The sequence below is a fragment of the Dipodomys ordii genome, unplaced genomic scaffold (assembly GCF_000151885.1).
Source record: "Dipodomys ordii isolate 6190 unplaced genomic scaffold, Dord_2.0 Scaffold36, whole genome shotgun sequence".
Lineage (NCBI taxonomy): Eukaryota > Metazoa > Chordata > Mammalia > Rodentia > Heteromyidae > Dipodomys > Dipodomys ordii.
Genome location: NW_012267252.1, coordinates 14,567,984 through 14,584,181, shown reverse-complemented (window position 1 = coordinate 14,584,181; position 16,198 = coordinate 14,567,984). Strand labels below are relative to the sequence as shown.

Below are 16,198 nucleotides of genomic sequence, written 5' to 3'. Positions count from 1 at the left end.
GGGCCCGCGGCAGCGTGCGCCGCCGGCCGGGGATCGTCCCTGCACCCCGTCGCGGGTCCACGTTGGTGTGTGTTCCGTGTTTACGGTGGTGACTTCCTGGCCCCCGCCAGACACTTCATCCCCAGCGCCTCCCGGGTCCGGGGAAGCGGCCCTCGGCGGGTGCGGAGCAGAGACCTGCGGCTCTTTGTTTTTATGTTGCCTTTGGAACCCCGGACCCGAGGCATGTCCTCAGCCCTTGGTGATAGGGAGTTTCAAGTGTGTCTCTCCTCCAGTGGAACAAGTAAAAAGGAAAAAAGGTTTCTGTTTTAATCCCTCCTCCCCCCCCCCAAATAAACACACCGCCTCGACGTGCGGCCGAGCAGCCGTCCCGGGACCCGAGCTGGAGGAGTTAGGCTGGGCCAGCTGTTGACCGGCCTTGCAACTTCCCGCAGATCTTCACATCTTGATTTTTTATTTCGAGGAAGATACCTGGATTTGAAGTCAGAGCAAGAATTGGGACTAGAAGCCCGCGTCGTTCACTGGTTAGTCTTGCTGCCCACGAGAACCTGAAGAGTTCATCATAAAAACAAAAAAAAGATAGGGGGGATAGCGCTCAGCATTCGGTAGTTTTTACTCTGCATATGTGTCCTGCTCGTTAATGCCCACCTTATTTGTACTGAAAACTATAGGCAGGCGCGGGGTTTTTCTAAGGAAACTGTGTGGTAAAAGAGTGGAACAATATTGCATAGAGGCGTGCTATAGTGATTTAAAAAAGTGGTTTAGATACATTGTGGGTGCGGCCTTTCCCGGTACTAAACTACCTTCATAATTGCAGAGCTTCGATCTTGTGAAAAAGATTGAAGTTCAGTAGGCATTGATAGCAAAACGGCAAAGTATCCCAGAATAAAGTCCACTGTTTCCTTTGCAGCCACTTTTCTGTGTTTAGCCAGCACGAACGCAAATTTTAAGAAACGGATTGACCTACTTTTTGTTTTTTAATCCTTTCATGTTATTTTAATTTGGCTGATGATACTGGTTTATTCACAAATTTAGCAGGATTAGGAGTACACATTCCTTTTCTCCAATGTAATAGGCAAGAATGTAAAATTATGGAAGAACCTCCCAGAAGATGCTTGGATTATTTATACTTTTTAAAGGACTAGTCTAATTCAAATAATCGCATGTAAATATAGAGCTTCTTTTGATGGTAGAGATTCAATAGCAAGTCATTAACATTTCCAAATCTATTTTGTGCTGACTGAAAGGAGTGATTATGTTGTAGTGTAGTGACCACACTATAAACTTTTAGTTTCTTCACTTATAAACTGAAGAATTGCCTTTTGATGCTGTTCAGCAACAGCGTGACTGATGATAATTGTTTAGTTTATTCAGTTTTAAAAATCCATTTATAGCTACCTGCCGATGAGTAATGATGTGTGTACTCTTAGGGAAGAGATGATAGGTTGAAGCATGAAGCAAACACATTTAGAGCATCATTTTTCCCTTTAAAGAATAAGCTAGCCTGGTTTATCAAACCGTAAGAGCCTTAACCAGAAGTTCTGGTTTTTTTTCTTTTGGTTAAATTTGAGTTTTTATTTTTCCCATAGGTTTTTGCTTTGACTCCTTTTTTTTTTTGCTCACTCTATTTTTAACAAAAACTAATTCTTGAACTTTTCATAAAGATATCACTTGGTTTACAATAGTTAACTGTTATATTGAGTATTTCTTTTAGGGGAAACAGTAGGATAGATTATTTGAATCTACAAATGATTGTCTAATCTTATATTGCTTCATTCTTCTCATTTGAACATTTTTGAGCTCCAATTAAAAATTTTGACTTGGGCTAAGAAGTAAAAAAAGGAAGAATAACTTAGGTGAAGATTCCCTAAAAACCAAGAATGAATGGACCCCAACACAACACTGGCTGGATTATGAGTGTATTTCATAATAACATACCCATCATTAAGACACGTGAGCTGAGTGTCTTCTATAGAATTATGTAGTAAGTGCTAATAATGGTTGTCTAAACTACATCATACCAAGTTAACCAAAGCCAGGCCAAAGTTGACATCCAAATTTAAGCATTAACTGAAACTTTTTTGTTTACAGCAGACCAACAACTCTTATTTTGTATCTGTGGGAGTTTGGGGGTGTCAAAAATTTTTATTTTTTCAGATTTGGAAGAAAATGTAGATGGGAGTGCAATTCATATTTTATTAAACTCACTGAGACATAAAATTGCATGTTTCTAAATTTACTGATAGTACGACATCTATAACTTGATAATGTGATATATGACATGGCCTTGTAAATCCTAGGCAAGCACACTTCCACTGAGGTACATCCCCAGCCATCTTGGAATCTTGGTGAATTGCAATTTCTCTTTTTTCTTTATCTTGTTACAGAAGTAAGTAGTTTCATCTATTGCCCCAAGCCTTTTAATAACCATTGGTGTGGGAGGGTGTGGGGAGTTCATGCATACCAGTGTGCGTAGCGTACAGGTCTCCTGTACAGGAGACTTGCATACAAAGCTAAACAATCCCCTCATAGGGATAATTGACCTTAACCTCAGGTATTTTCTGACTGGTGAGCTTTATTCTAGTTTAGGTTTTACTTAAAAGTAACTCAGTATATTAAATTTAGAATTTCTCCAAAGCTTACTTAGGATGTAACAACTGTACTTTAAAAATATTGTTTGCGTTTTGTAGAACAAATCTAGAGTTTCTTTAAGCAGTTTTTATCTTTTAAAAGTAAAATTTGGTCTGCATACCTTCACCTTATTTGAACCTTAATTGTCAGATGTCTTCAACATGGGAAACATGAAAAAAAATGATTACAATATTTAAATGTTTTGTATGTAGTATACATTTTAGAGCATTAGTGGGATAATTTAAATCTACAAATGATCTTCTAATCTTACATTGCTTAAAACTTCACTCTGAACTTTTTCAACTGAGATTGAAAATTTTTGTTTGTGCTAAAGTAAACAAGAAAAATAATTGGGGTAAATTGGCAGATACCAAGAGGAAACGAACCCCATAATAGTATGGACTGGATGTGTATGTGTAACCATAGGTACTATTTACAAAAAAAAACCAAAAACCTTTATTCAGGAAAATTAATCTTTTAAAATTAATGGTTGAGAATACACTCGGGATTAAATGAATGCTTTTTTTTCTTGGTTTTTCTTCTGATTTTAATTGGCCTCAACTGTGTTAGAACTGATCAGAAATGTGAGTTACTCTTTATGCTACTTTCAAAGTATATTTGGGAAATATGTATCACATTTTTTGTTACAGACTTTACAGAAAACCCCTATGAGAACAGCAGGAATCTAACAAGCTTAATTTTCTTAATAGACATTATTAGAGAAGTCTGTGGTGGGCATTGTTGGGAATAGGAATGGTATATAATTTAAAAATTTGTAGTTCATTGTAAAAGGTATTTATGCTTAACTTAGGTTTCTCAATTGGATTTTTTCCCATAATTTCTGATGAAATGCTGACAGACCTTAAAATAATGTAATGTTAAAATACTTTATAAGCTATAATGCTTTATTGGCAGCAAAATACAAAGAGTAAAAGATTTAACACAAGAGACTATGTATTAGTCTATTGCATCTCCGGTGTGCACCACAAGGATTGTTTTTATTGTTTAACATTTTTCTAACACTTAAAACAATTTCCATAGTAGATGGTCAGTGTTTTTAAGGTAATGAATTAGTTCTTTGGAGTTATTTTTGAGTTGGTACCTTGAGAACCTGTTACCAAATATCTGCAGTTTAGATTGAATTGTATTTGCAGTTTATTGGGTAAGATTAAGTTCTTTGTTGTTCACAGTATTAATCAGTGGAGAACAGGAGCTAGAACCAAAATTGATTAGAAAATTCTTTTTGTATGAAAATAATTTTGTAGGGTTTTTTTGGTTTGTTTTTAAGAAATGCACTTGTGTGCAGGTGACTGACACCTGTAATCCTAGCTGCTTAAGAAGATCAGATCTGAAAGATCTTAGTTGGGCAGAAAAGCCCTCAAATTAAGCAACAAAAAGCAGAGTGGAAAGTGTAACTTAAGTGATAGAATGGTAGCCTAGCAGTTAAACTGAGCTAGCTCAAAGTTCTCAGTTCAGGCCCTGTACCAACCAGTCCCCCCTACCCTCACCCTCATCCCCCTACCCCCCCCCAAAAAAAAAGAAAGAAAAAAAGAAATGTAGGGGAATGAGTTCATGATTGGCTTTGAGGTAAATAAAAAATTGTTTCTTGACCAGTTACCTACAGCTGATGAGCTCCAGTAAGAGCGAAACCAGTTCTCACCTGTTGAAATAATTTTGAAGTGTGAATTGGTCCTGTAGTACTGTGTCAGAAACGGAAACAATTGAGAATAAAAGAGGTTTCACTTAATAATTTTGTGGCTAATATTCTATTTGTCAGTCTGGGGCTTAAACTTAGGCCTGAATGCTGTTCCTGAGCTCTATTTTCTTAAGGCTAGCACCACTTTAAGCCACTGCTTGGAGTTTTCTGGTAGTTAATTGGAGATAAGAGTCACAGACATCCCTGCCGGACTGGCTTTGAACCAAGATCCTCAGATCTCAGCTTCCTGAGTAGCTAGGATTACAAATGTGAGCCACCAGCACCCAGCTCTATGACTAATACTTTACATACAGTATTTCTCCTAATGCATAAATAAGTAAGTTTTACTAAAAGATCAGAGTTAACTTTTTTACCTCAGTCATTTATACTGTAATCTATGATTTTGATTTATGTATATATTTATATACACATATATATCTGTGATTGTGAATTTGAATGGTACAAATACTTCTTCAAACTATTTGTAAACAAATCTCTCGTTTTACCTGCCCTCTTAGTCTACTGCTAGGCTTTTCTGTTCCCAGTAGCATTTGATGACAACTCTTCTTCCCAAAAGAAAAAACTTCGACAGCATCCAAATTGGTGTACATCAGCATTACCGACTGGAGACCTGTAGAACTCAGTTGATCTCAGTTTCTCCTAGATAATTGTGGACATGATCAAGCTTACCACATTGTTTGTTTTTGTCTGTTACCATACCATTCTTGTGTAGTTATTTGTATATACAGACATGAGTCTTTGCTAATCTTTCTTTTTTGGTCTCCAGTTAGTACTCATTTGGACATCAACCAACTAAATTTGTAAGCTGATGTTTTCAAAAGTTATGGGTGTATTACTTAGAGAAGTTATAGAAAATACTTGGCATACAGGATATTTGAAACTGATTTTTAGTCTAGGTAATTAAATACATACAGGTATTCTTTACCTAGATGAATGTCCATAGGATGTGAAGCACACTTTTGCTATTCTGTATTGTCTTGCTCACTAAACTTACTTAATCCACTAAATGCTGTTTGGCTGAAGGTGGTTGGCTGAGCAAACCCCAGTGGTTCCTTTCACCATTGGTATGGAATAGCACTTGCAAAAATAAGGGCAAATTGATACTATCTGCTCATTCCATTTTGGCCTGCTTTGGGTTCATCTTTTATTGGTATCTATACACTAGTTATAATGTTTATAACCACTTCATTTTCAAGCTGGGCGCCAGTGGCTCATGCCTGTAATCCTTGCTACTGAGGAGGCTGAGACCTGAGGATTGCGGTTCAAAGCCAGCCTAGTCAGGAAAGTCTGTGAGACTCTTATCTCCAGTAAACCACCAGAAAACTAGAAGTGGCTCAAGTAGTAGAGTGCTAGCCTTGAGCTGAAAAGCTGAGGGACAGCACCCAAGCCCAGAGTTCAAGGCCCACAACCGACCAAAAAAAAAAATGTATGTATGTACATATATATATATATATGTATATATATTCACTTTATTTTTAGATATGTTTCTAAATTGGTAAGGTTTTAAATTCAACAACACACTCATAAGATGTATCTGGTTTTGGAAGCAGAGATTAAACTCAGGCCTGTGCATCCTAGCCAAGAGCTTTCTATCTCCTGAGCTATGTCCCCAGTTTATAAGTGAATCACTTTAAGTAAGTTAATGTGGCTGGCCATTGTCCTTGTCTAGGAATCATTTTACTTTGTCCCGGATTTTGGGATATAACATGCTTTACAAAGTTTTTCACTGCTTAGTGTATTTATTGTTAGTCTAAACCAAGCCTTTAATACTATAGTGGGCATTGGTTTGGTTATAAAATACATGTATCATGACAATGTAGTTTTTGACTTTTTGGAAATGAATTATACAGCTAAGAAGTTTAGATTACCAATACTCTAAACTAAACTAATTGAAGCCCCAAAAGGCAGCTTAAACTAACAAGAAAGGGTATTTAACAGACAAGTCTTTTCCATTCTTAAAATTATTCCTCCAACTTCCCATATTCCTCAGGTAATTGGTTAAAAAATCATTTCTATGCTTATAGGCTTTATTTTTATTGTAAAGGTGATGTACAGAGGGGTTACAATTACATAAGTAAGGTAATGAGTACATTTCTTATGGAACGTTGTTACTCCCTTGTTTTCTCCCACTTTGCCTCCCATTTATAGGCTTTAATTTAAAAAAAAAATCTGAGATCCTACTATGTTGCAGAAAAACTCCTGTAGTACAATCAAGTGTACAAGAAGGATGATTTATAATTTCTTCTTAACAAAATCTACTCCTGCTTAGAAGGATTTTCGGGATTCTACCTGACCAATCTTACTATTTCATCCTCTGACCACCACCTCTACCACAAACCTGTGTAGTGTTTACAGTAGTCTTTTGTCCTCATAGAGCTATTTAGTATTTATTTTTTTCTACTCCCATCTGGAATTACTGTTTTCCTACTTTCTGTCAAAACTTATCTCCTCAGTTTTTAATATAACCACAGTTTGACATTAGTAATTCATCCACCTTTGTGTATGCTTTGCTGGTAGCTGACAAAAGAAGTTGACAATTCTATTAAAAACCAGTGAAAGATTTCATATTTACCTAAGTGTAAAATTTGAAGTTAACTAATCTTCACCAAGTAGCCATGGGATACGAACCTTTTGTAAAAAATATAAAAACATTATAACCATGTCATATTAATTTTAATGCTTCTGTTGACCTAGGCAAGTAACATATGGGCTCCATTTGATTTGCAATGATCATAGTTTTAGTTCTGATGAGAATGATTGAAGAAAAAGAAAAACAAAATAGGTTGCTTCATGTATCTTTACCTGGATGAAAATTAATTTCTACCAAGGATCCTTTAAAAGCTCTGGGTTATAGGTAGTTGTGTCTTGCTTTTTATTGCATCTTCTCACCCCATAGGCATTGAGATTGAACCCATAATCTCTCACCTACTAAGCAAGCACGCTACCACTTTGAGCTACATCCCCAGCTCTTTTATTTTTCTTTTGTTTTTGAAGCAGATTCTTGCTACCTATTTCCCAGATGACCTTTAACTTGAAATCCTCCTGCCCATGCCTTCTAAATAGCTGGAATTACAGGCATATAACTGGCACTGGCTTGTGATTGTTTTTGTTTAAATTTCTTTCTGAGTAAATTTTGATTATCACTGATGTGTATTGTTTTGTTATCTTGGTTTATGGTTTTTCTTCTAGTGCATTCATTGCTGTCTTTTTTTCTTTACCATTGTCTTACAGATCTTACAGTACAGTAGTCTTTTCCTCTTGTAGACCTAAAGGAACTCTAGCTATTATTTAGTTCTCTTTCTCCAGTTAAAAGTATTATTTCTTACCTATCACTTTGAGAAAATTACTGAGAAATGCCAGATTTAACAGAAAGTGATCAGAGAAGTTGGATGACTGAAAAGTAGAGGAAAAGACATTAAGATTTGGCAATGACACACTGGTTGTAGCTACTTGGGTTGGCTGTCCTATACTTCGTTGTTAAAGGAAGATTTTTACTAAAACAATTATTACTGTGTTGAAAATGAACTATACAACTTGCTGGTGGGGATGGGAAGGAAAACCTGGGAGAGAGCGAGGGAAGGGGTGACACTATCAAAAAAAATGTGCTCTGTATCTGACTTAACTGTAGTCCCTCTGTATATCACCTTTATAATAACAACAAAAATGACAAGAAAAAAGAATTATTAGTGGTAAAATTATAGTCTTGGCTATTCTATGTCATATAGTGTGTAAAGATGTCTAGGGTCTTTTTTTAATGGTGATGTTTTGATTTCTTAGATGTAAAACGAAGATCAGGAGCAGATTTGAAGAAATGCAAAGTGAGTTGGAGCCAGTCAGCATGTCAGAGACAGAGCACGGAACATCCATTTCCTCTGATACACATGTTGGAAAAGCATCTGAACTAAAAGAAGACTCAGGCAACTCATTTTCTGGTGATGATGAAAGCAACAGATTGGAAAATGAATTCAAACTATTGTCACTAAACTTGGACAAAATTTTGCACCAACCTCATGAACACAGTAATCAAGTTGAAGTACAAGAGAATTGTATTCTAGATCATAGTAGAGATGAAAATTCTTGTACTAAAGCAGACACATGCCCAGAAAATTCTGAACAAATAGATAACTTCCCTAGTGAAGATTTTGTAAAGCAAGTACCAAAAACAAGTGAAACAGAGCAGACAGTAACACAAATATTGGCAGAATTAAGGTCATCTACATTTACAGAAGCTGCTAATCAAAAGACTTATTCAGCAAGTCCCTATGATACAGACTGCACTAAAAAACTTATTTCAAAAATAAAGAATGTTTCAGCCTCAGAGGACTTGTTGGAAGAATTAGAATCTGAGCTCTTATCTACAGAGTTTACAGAAGAACACCAAGTACCAAATGGAATGAATAAAGGAGAGCATGCATTAGTTCTTTTTGAAAAATGTGTACAAGATAAATATTTGCAGCAAGAATACACGATAAAAAAGTAAGTTTTATTTCATTAGCAATTTTTCCCCCATAGGGATATTAGAGATTGAATTCTTTTAAAGAAAGTAACAACTCAGCTACTTTTAATTCCCACAGTAGAGCTGTGAACGTGTAGTTCATCAATAAAAATAATAATTGAGCAAATGTCTGTATGTTTTTGTAGTTAATGTAGTATATGTCTTAAAAAATACTGCAAGTAATGTAATTTTTTAAGGAGTTAAAAGTCTATATAGGAAGGGGAAACAAAGGAGGAGGCTACAATGCTTGATAAGAAATGTACTCATTATCTTGCCCATGTAATTGTAACCCCTCTGTACAGTATTTTCACAAAAAAGTATATAGAACTCAGTCTTTGATTTTTGAAAAAAATGTGGAAGTATAATGTTAAAAATCAAAAGGAAATTAGAAATTATAAAACAATGTTTTTGTTTTGTTTTTTTGGTTGTAGGGCTTGAACTCTGGGCCTAGGCGCTTGTCCCTGAGCTGTTCAGCTCAAGGCGAGCGCTCTATCACTTGAGCCACAGCCCTACTTCAGTTTTGTAGTGGTTTATTGGAGATCAGAGTCTCACGGACTTTTCTGCCCGTGTTGGCTTTGAACCATGATCCTTAGATCTCAGCCTCCTGAGTAGCTAGGATTACAGGTGTGAGCCACCGGCTCACCTAAACTTTTTAAAATTAGGAAATATGTATGAAAAAAAAGGAGATCCACATGTAAAAAAGGATAGAAGAAAATAGCCAAATATTGATTGATAGGAAATTAACATTTCATGATCGCCCTTCTTCTAGTCTGACATTATTCTATTCATTCAATCAGTTGTCCCTAGTTCAGCTCACAACTCTATTGCTTTATCCAGTGAACTTTTAATCTCTTAAATGTCCAGGGGTCCCTTCTTTTATATTTCTGGTTTTATATATATTTTTAGTTTTGATAAAAATAAAGTACAGGGGCTGGGAAGGTGGCTCAGTGGTAGAGCACTTGCCTTGCATGCATGAGGCCCTGGGTTCGATTCCTCAGCACCATATAAGCAAAAAGAAAAAAGCCAGAAGTGGTGCTGTGGCTCAAGTGGTAGAGTGCTAGCCTTGAGCTGAAGAGCTGAGGGACAGCGCCCAGGCCCAGAGTTCAGGCCCCACGACTGGACCCAAAAAAAAAAATAAAGTACACATAAAGTACACATAACATAACATTTACTATTTTAACCACTTGAGTGTATAGTTCAGTAGTGTTATGTATGGTCACATTAGTGAACAATCACCAGAACTTTCACTTTGTAAATCTAAAACCTTGTACCCATTAAACAACCCTTTCCTGTTCGTTTCTACCTTTCCCTAGCAGCCACTGAGTTGCACTGTTTCTATAAATGTGACTACTCTTGATAACTTCATGTAAGTGGAATCATATGGTACTTTTTTATAATGTATATTTCAATTTACATAATGTCCTTGGTGTTTATCCATGCTATAGTACATGTGAGAATTTGCATAAGGGCTGAATCATATTTTTTATGGAGCTATACCTCCAGCCTTTCTATGGTTTTTATAAACTATCAGCACCATAATATACTTTAGATACCAGAATTTACTCATCGTACACTTTGAGAAACATCTTTCCATATCCTTCATTTATTCATGGCTGCCACTGTTCCATTGTGTTTCTACTCCCCTACTTTCTAACATCAGTGCTGTCATCCAAGGCCCAGACAGAATCCTTAATTAAGAACAATTATCTGATAGTATATGGCATGTAAGAACAATTTTAGCTGGGCACCACTGGCTGGCACCTGTAATCCTAGCTACTCAGGATCTGAGGATCGTGGTTCAAACCCAGCCTGTGCAGGAAAGTCTGTGAGACTCATCTCCAGTTAACCACCACAAAACCAAAAATGGCGCTGTGGCTCAAAGTGTTCTCCACCACAAGTCTCAAGCGAAAAGAAAAAAAAAGCTCATGGACCAGGCCCTGACTCCAAGCCCCATGATGACCCCAAAAAAAAAAAAAAAAACAATTTTGAGCTGAGTGTGTGACTCAGTATAAAGTGCTTAACCAGAGAATGTTTTGTAAAATATCTGATGTGTGAAGCAATGATATGACTATTTTCTGAGCTACTTTTTCTTCTATGGACAGAATTAGCATCCTAGTCTTAGAAGTACAGTCACTAGAGGTAGTGTATAGCCCCTAGTTCTGAGAAATAACATCATTTTTAAGCGACTTTTGTACTGTGAACAAATTTTATTATAAAAATATTAGGGATGTTGGCTTACTATAATCATAGGTATTTGCTTCATACTTTGTAAGTGGATTAAATATCTTAATTGTCTCCAATTTTAATGATATTTTATTGCCTTTCATATTAAGGTTAATTAAAGAAAATAAGAAGCATCAGGATCTCATCTTAGACATTTGTTCAGAAAAAGACAACTTAAGAGAAGAACTAAAAAAAAGAACAGAAACGGAGAAGCAGCATATGAGCACAATTAAACAGGTAAAAAGATAAAACCTTCAAGATTAAACTTCAATTTATAAAATAAATATATTTCTGAAAAGTTGTGTATAAATTGAAGTTCTGAAAGTTAAATTATGTCTTGAATACAGAGAATTGGTTGGTATTTAAAACATTCTATGAAATTGAAATTTTAGCTTTACTTTCTTTTATGTAAATTCTTATTTTTGTGATGTATGTGAGTATTCTGAATATAATAAAACATAGTTTACGGTGTTCAGAATAATAAAAGCGACAATTTGATTTGTAGTTAGATTATTTTTACCAATTACGGGAAGACACAATGTTTAAAAGTTTATATCTACATTAGGATATATTTATGCTTACAGTTTAGTGTGGCTCCATTTCTAGTATTTTCATAAACTACACTGAAAATTGGCTCTTATAATTTATATTGCATCTAGCTAATTGGCTTCCCTGTATTGTTCTTCCTTCCTTTTAAAGAACATAAAGCATTGATCAATGAAGTAAATATTTGGGCTTGCTATCTGTGTGAGGTGCTTTGTGAACAGATTAGAAGCATTCTAGCCTTAAATTACTATGATTTAGTGGGGAGGACATGTTCTGAGAAATGCATCATTAGGTGATTTCTACCTTGTGTGAATATCACACAGGATTCATTTCTAATTTCTATTCATTTCTATTTCTAATTTTCCATTTCTTCCTTCATTTCCATCAGATTTGTTTGTTTAAGACAGAGTCTTAGTGCATAGCTCGGGCTGGTCTGGAACTCCCAATCCTCTGCTTCAGCCTCTTCTGAGTGCTGAGATTACTGGTGTGAACCACCATGCACAGTTTATCGTTGGGGGGGGGGGGAAGAGAGAGAGAGAGAGAGAGAGTGTTTTATGTTTTTGATCTCACTATGTAGTGCAGGCTGCCTTCAACCCATAATCTTATTCTTCTTGCCTCTCAAGTACTGCCTCTGATTGCAGCATGTAGGTGGGTTCTGTTTTGTTGTTGTTATTGTTGTTGGTCATAGAGCTTGAACTCAGGTCCTGAGTACTGACCCTGTGCTTTTGTGCTCAAGGCTAGCACTCTACCACTTTGAGCCACAGCTCTACTTCCATCTTTGGGGTAATTGGAGATAAGAGTCTCACAGACTTTCCTGCTTGGGCTGGCTTTGAACTGTGATCCTCAGATCTCAGCCACCTGAGCAGCTAGGATTACAGATGTGAGCCATCACTGCCTGCCTGGATTGTTTTTATTCCCTCTCTCACTTTCTCCATGTGTTGATAGTTGGATTTGTATCTGCCATTTTGCTGTCTGTTTTCTGTTTCCCATATTCCTTTTGCTCTACTTTATTTAATACTAACCAGATATTTTCTAATATAACATTTGAATTTTTTTATGATGCTTTCACTATGTTCCTTTGAGTTATCCCTTAGTGGATGCTTTAGGTCTTAACTATGTATCTACTTTACTGAATCACAATTTCTTTGGATTTATTGTAACTTTTTTTTTCTAATGAGATAAATACTGCTAACAATTTTAAATCCAGTGATTAAAGTATATTCATTACTTTCTTTACATTGTGTTCTGTTGAAATAGCTACAATAATAATTTATAATCTGGAAATAATTTTCTTTACAGTTAGAATCAAGAATAGAGGAACTTAATAAAGAAATTAAAGCTTCCAAAGATAAACTAGTAGCCCAAGACATTGCAGCTAAAAATGCAATTCAGCAATTACACAAAGAGATGGCCCAACGGATGGAACAGGTATTTTTCATGTCTGTTAAAATTTGCCAACTTGATGACTCTCTTATTAAAATTAACTTAGACTATTTTGTTGTCAGTGGTATATTAAGAATAGATAAATTCAGTTATATAAATATCAACCATTAAAATGCTGAAGCAATACATAATATATTCAAGTCCTTCTTCATTTGTATTTCTTCCTCTGCTGCTAGTCCTTCATATGGTGCAAGCAGTGGGTCTTGCATGGTAACTAATTATTGATATCTTGTTTATATGTTGAATATGCACAAGTTGCACATGCTTACATGTACATCTTTGAACTTGTCTGTTTTTTTGTTTTTGCTATAACAAATGCTTGCGTTTGTGTATTCCATTAAAAAAAAAGCTTTCAGTTCTGGGAGTTCAACTCTTAGAGAGTAGTTCTGTTAGCTAGATTACCTCTGTCACATTTAGAGTGCCACATCTCATTCACTCTGCTAGTACTCTTGCTGGCTGAGTGCAGCTGGAAGTTGAAGGTAAGAGAATCTATTAATATGATCTATGATGATTATGTTCCTGGAACACAGGATAGGGCAGAAAAGAGTGAAAAAACAGATCTGAAAGAGTAAGTGGAGTAACCGTAGCAACCAAAAGAAAGGGGTAAAAGGAAATATTAAACCTGGCACCAGTGGCTCACTTCTGTAATCCTAGTTACTCAGGGGGTTGAGATTATGAGGATCTTTTTTTGAAGTTGGCTGGGACAGAAACATCTCTTGTTAACTAGCAAAAAGCCTGAACTGGAGGTATGTCTTGAGGTAGAACATCAGCTGTGAGTAAGCAAGCCCCAAAAGAGCCTAAAGCCCAGAGTTCAAGGCCTAGGGGTAGGGAGATTGCTAGTGTTTTATCATTTTTCCATATTTTTGAAACTTCTTTTCAAAATTTTATAGTGTCAGTTCTGGGAATGTTGAATCTCCCTCCCCCCAAAAAATACAACAGAAAAAAAGGAAAAGAAACTTGATAGTATAGGAAAGTATGATTTATTTTAATATTTATTTGAAAAAATTTTTTATTAATGTTCTTCTTTTCTAAAGGCCAATAAGAAATGTGAAGAGGCACGCCAGGAAAAAGAAGCAATGGTAATGAAGTATGTAAGAGGTGAGAAGGAATCTTTAGACCTTCGAAAGGAAAAAGAGATACTTGAGAGAAAACTTAGAGATGCAAATAAAGAATGTGAGAAAAACACTAACAAAATTAAGCAGCTTTCTCAGGAGAAAGGACGCTTACAACAGCTGTATGAAGCAAAGGTATAACTTGTGCCAGTGTGCATTGTGTGAAGTTTATTTTCTATGTTTTTCCTTAATCAAATACTAAGATGGTTAAAACATTGAAACATAGTCATTTTTATTAATTTGCCTCCTAAGAACATGAATGTTTTAGGAATTGTAATATCTCATTAGTTGTCTAATGGAAGGGTTGCTAGGGAGAAGATGAAGTATTGACATGTTTTAACTGTTTTTTGATCACTTAAAAATATACTCTAATGAATAAACAAGTGTGTGCCTTAGGACTACATTTATTTTAGTAAAATATGTGTATAGTAGTATCAAATTGTTTTAGAGTCAGAAGTATGTATAATAGGGTCAAAATCTTGCCTCTTGTTTCTCTTCCTTAGTGGTGCTAGGCGTTCAACCCAAGGCCTCATACCTGATGGGCAGGTGCTCTATTGCTGAGCTATAGCCCTAATCCTGGCCAGAATTAAATTTTTCTGCCTTCACTGGAGAACACATCTTTCTATGCTATCCTAGAAGATTAGCGAGTTAACTATTCAGAACCCCCACTGTTAACATGCAATTCACAAATGCTATTACTCAGGAAGTCTAGCAAAACCAATTTAGTTCAAATTTCATTTTAATGCCAGACAGTTAAGAATCACAGAAGCATGCTTGTGGTTTAACTCTGGTTAAAATATAAGTGCTACTCAACATCTTTACATTGGATTTAGAATATTACTGCCCTCTGGAACCTTAAATCAATTTTATGGCTGGCAGGCCCCAGTATAACAGCCCTTGAATTGCAGTGTTATTGCACAGAAATCTATTGTTATTTTGAGGGGCGGTCTAAAGGATATACAGATGTTTAATTGATTGTTTATGTGAAAAATATGACCTGTTAATATTATTTTAGGAAGGCGAAACAACTAGACTCACCAGAGAAATAGACAGATTAAAGGAGGATATCAACTCTCACATCATTAAAGTAAAATGGGCACAAAATAAATTAAAAGCTGAAATGGATTCACACAAGGTGAGTATTATAACAATGGAAAGGTTAGAGTGAGTGTTAAGAGCAGCACTAGCAGGAGCCATGGAGCCTGCTTTAACTACTTCTGCAGAATAACTTGGATCTGAATATTGGACATTGCATAACTTACTAAGAGGGTTAGAATGTAAATTTATCATTCATAGTTTATAACATCCAAGTTTACCAGGTTCTTTAAGCATTTTTTTCTGTGAATAATTTGGAGGTAACTTATTTTATCAAATTAGAAGCAAATTGGAAATTTTTAAAATATCAGTGATGCTAAGTTCTCATAATTAAGAAATATGAGTTCTTATTTAAATATAATGAATACAATATAAATAACTTATTTTTATTGTTTTTAGTAATTCCATTGATACACTAGTAAATTTCTGTGGGTGTTTGTGTGTGTGTGCATACGAGTATGTTTTGCTCAAGGTTGAACAGAAGGCCTCAAACATGCTAGGCAATTGCCCTACAACTGAACTTCATCCCCAGCTTGTAAATATCATTTTACTTAAATATATATAAAATGAGAAGTTATTATAAAGGCTGGTACCTGATTATATAATTTAAAAACAAACTTACCTTGTATTGGAGGTAGTAAAAGTCTGCAGTTAATATGATGTAAAAAAACAACTCTGAAATGTGACCTAAACTGAAGAGCAATTAGGGAAATAACAAGGTTTCAAAAATAGGCTATTACTATGGGTTACCTTACTACACAATTCCAAATCAATAGAACTATTAATAACCTGTGGGTTGGTATCAGATGAAACTGTAGTTAGGGAGTCAGTGTATCAGTAGTGGTCAATGGTAGGTTAAAGAATAGTAGATTCTTTCCATTCTGAAGCTCACTGATGACTGATCAGCCCAGGTGTGTACTGGAGTTAGAGAAAGAACTG

At 35.6% G+C, this 16,198-nt stretch overlaps 1 protein-coding gene across 2 annotated transcripts in view; it reads left to right on the top strand.

Annotated features, from left to right (window-relative positions):
* Positions 1 to 16,198, top strand: part of Ccdc186 (coiled-coil domain containing 186) — a 35,943-nt gene that overhangs the window by 411 nt on the left and 19,334 nt on the right. The window contains exons 1-6 of one of the 2 annotated variants that reach the window (XM_013017766.1): positions 455 to 521; positions 8,123 to 8,821; positions 11,174 to 11,300; positions 12,909 to 13,037; positions 14,087 to 14,299; positions 15,180 to 15,299. In XM_013017766.1, coding sequence (XP_012873220.1) covers positions 8,157 to 8,821; positions 11,174 to 11,300; positions 12,909 to 13,037; positions 14,087 to 14,299; positions 15,180 to 15,299 — 1,254 coding nt within the window. In that variant the 5' untranslated portion in view covers positions 455 to 521; positions 8,123 to 8,156. Of the gene's footprint in view, positions 1 to 454; positions 522 to 8,122; positions 8,822 to 11,173; positions 11,301 to 12,908; positions 13,038 to 14,086; positions 14,300 to 15,179; positions 15,300 to 16,198 lie in introns of those variants that run through there. The other variant, XM_013017764.1, reaches the window with a different exon arrangement.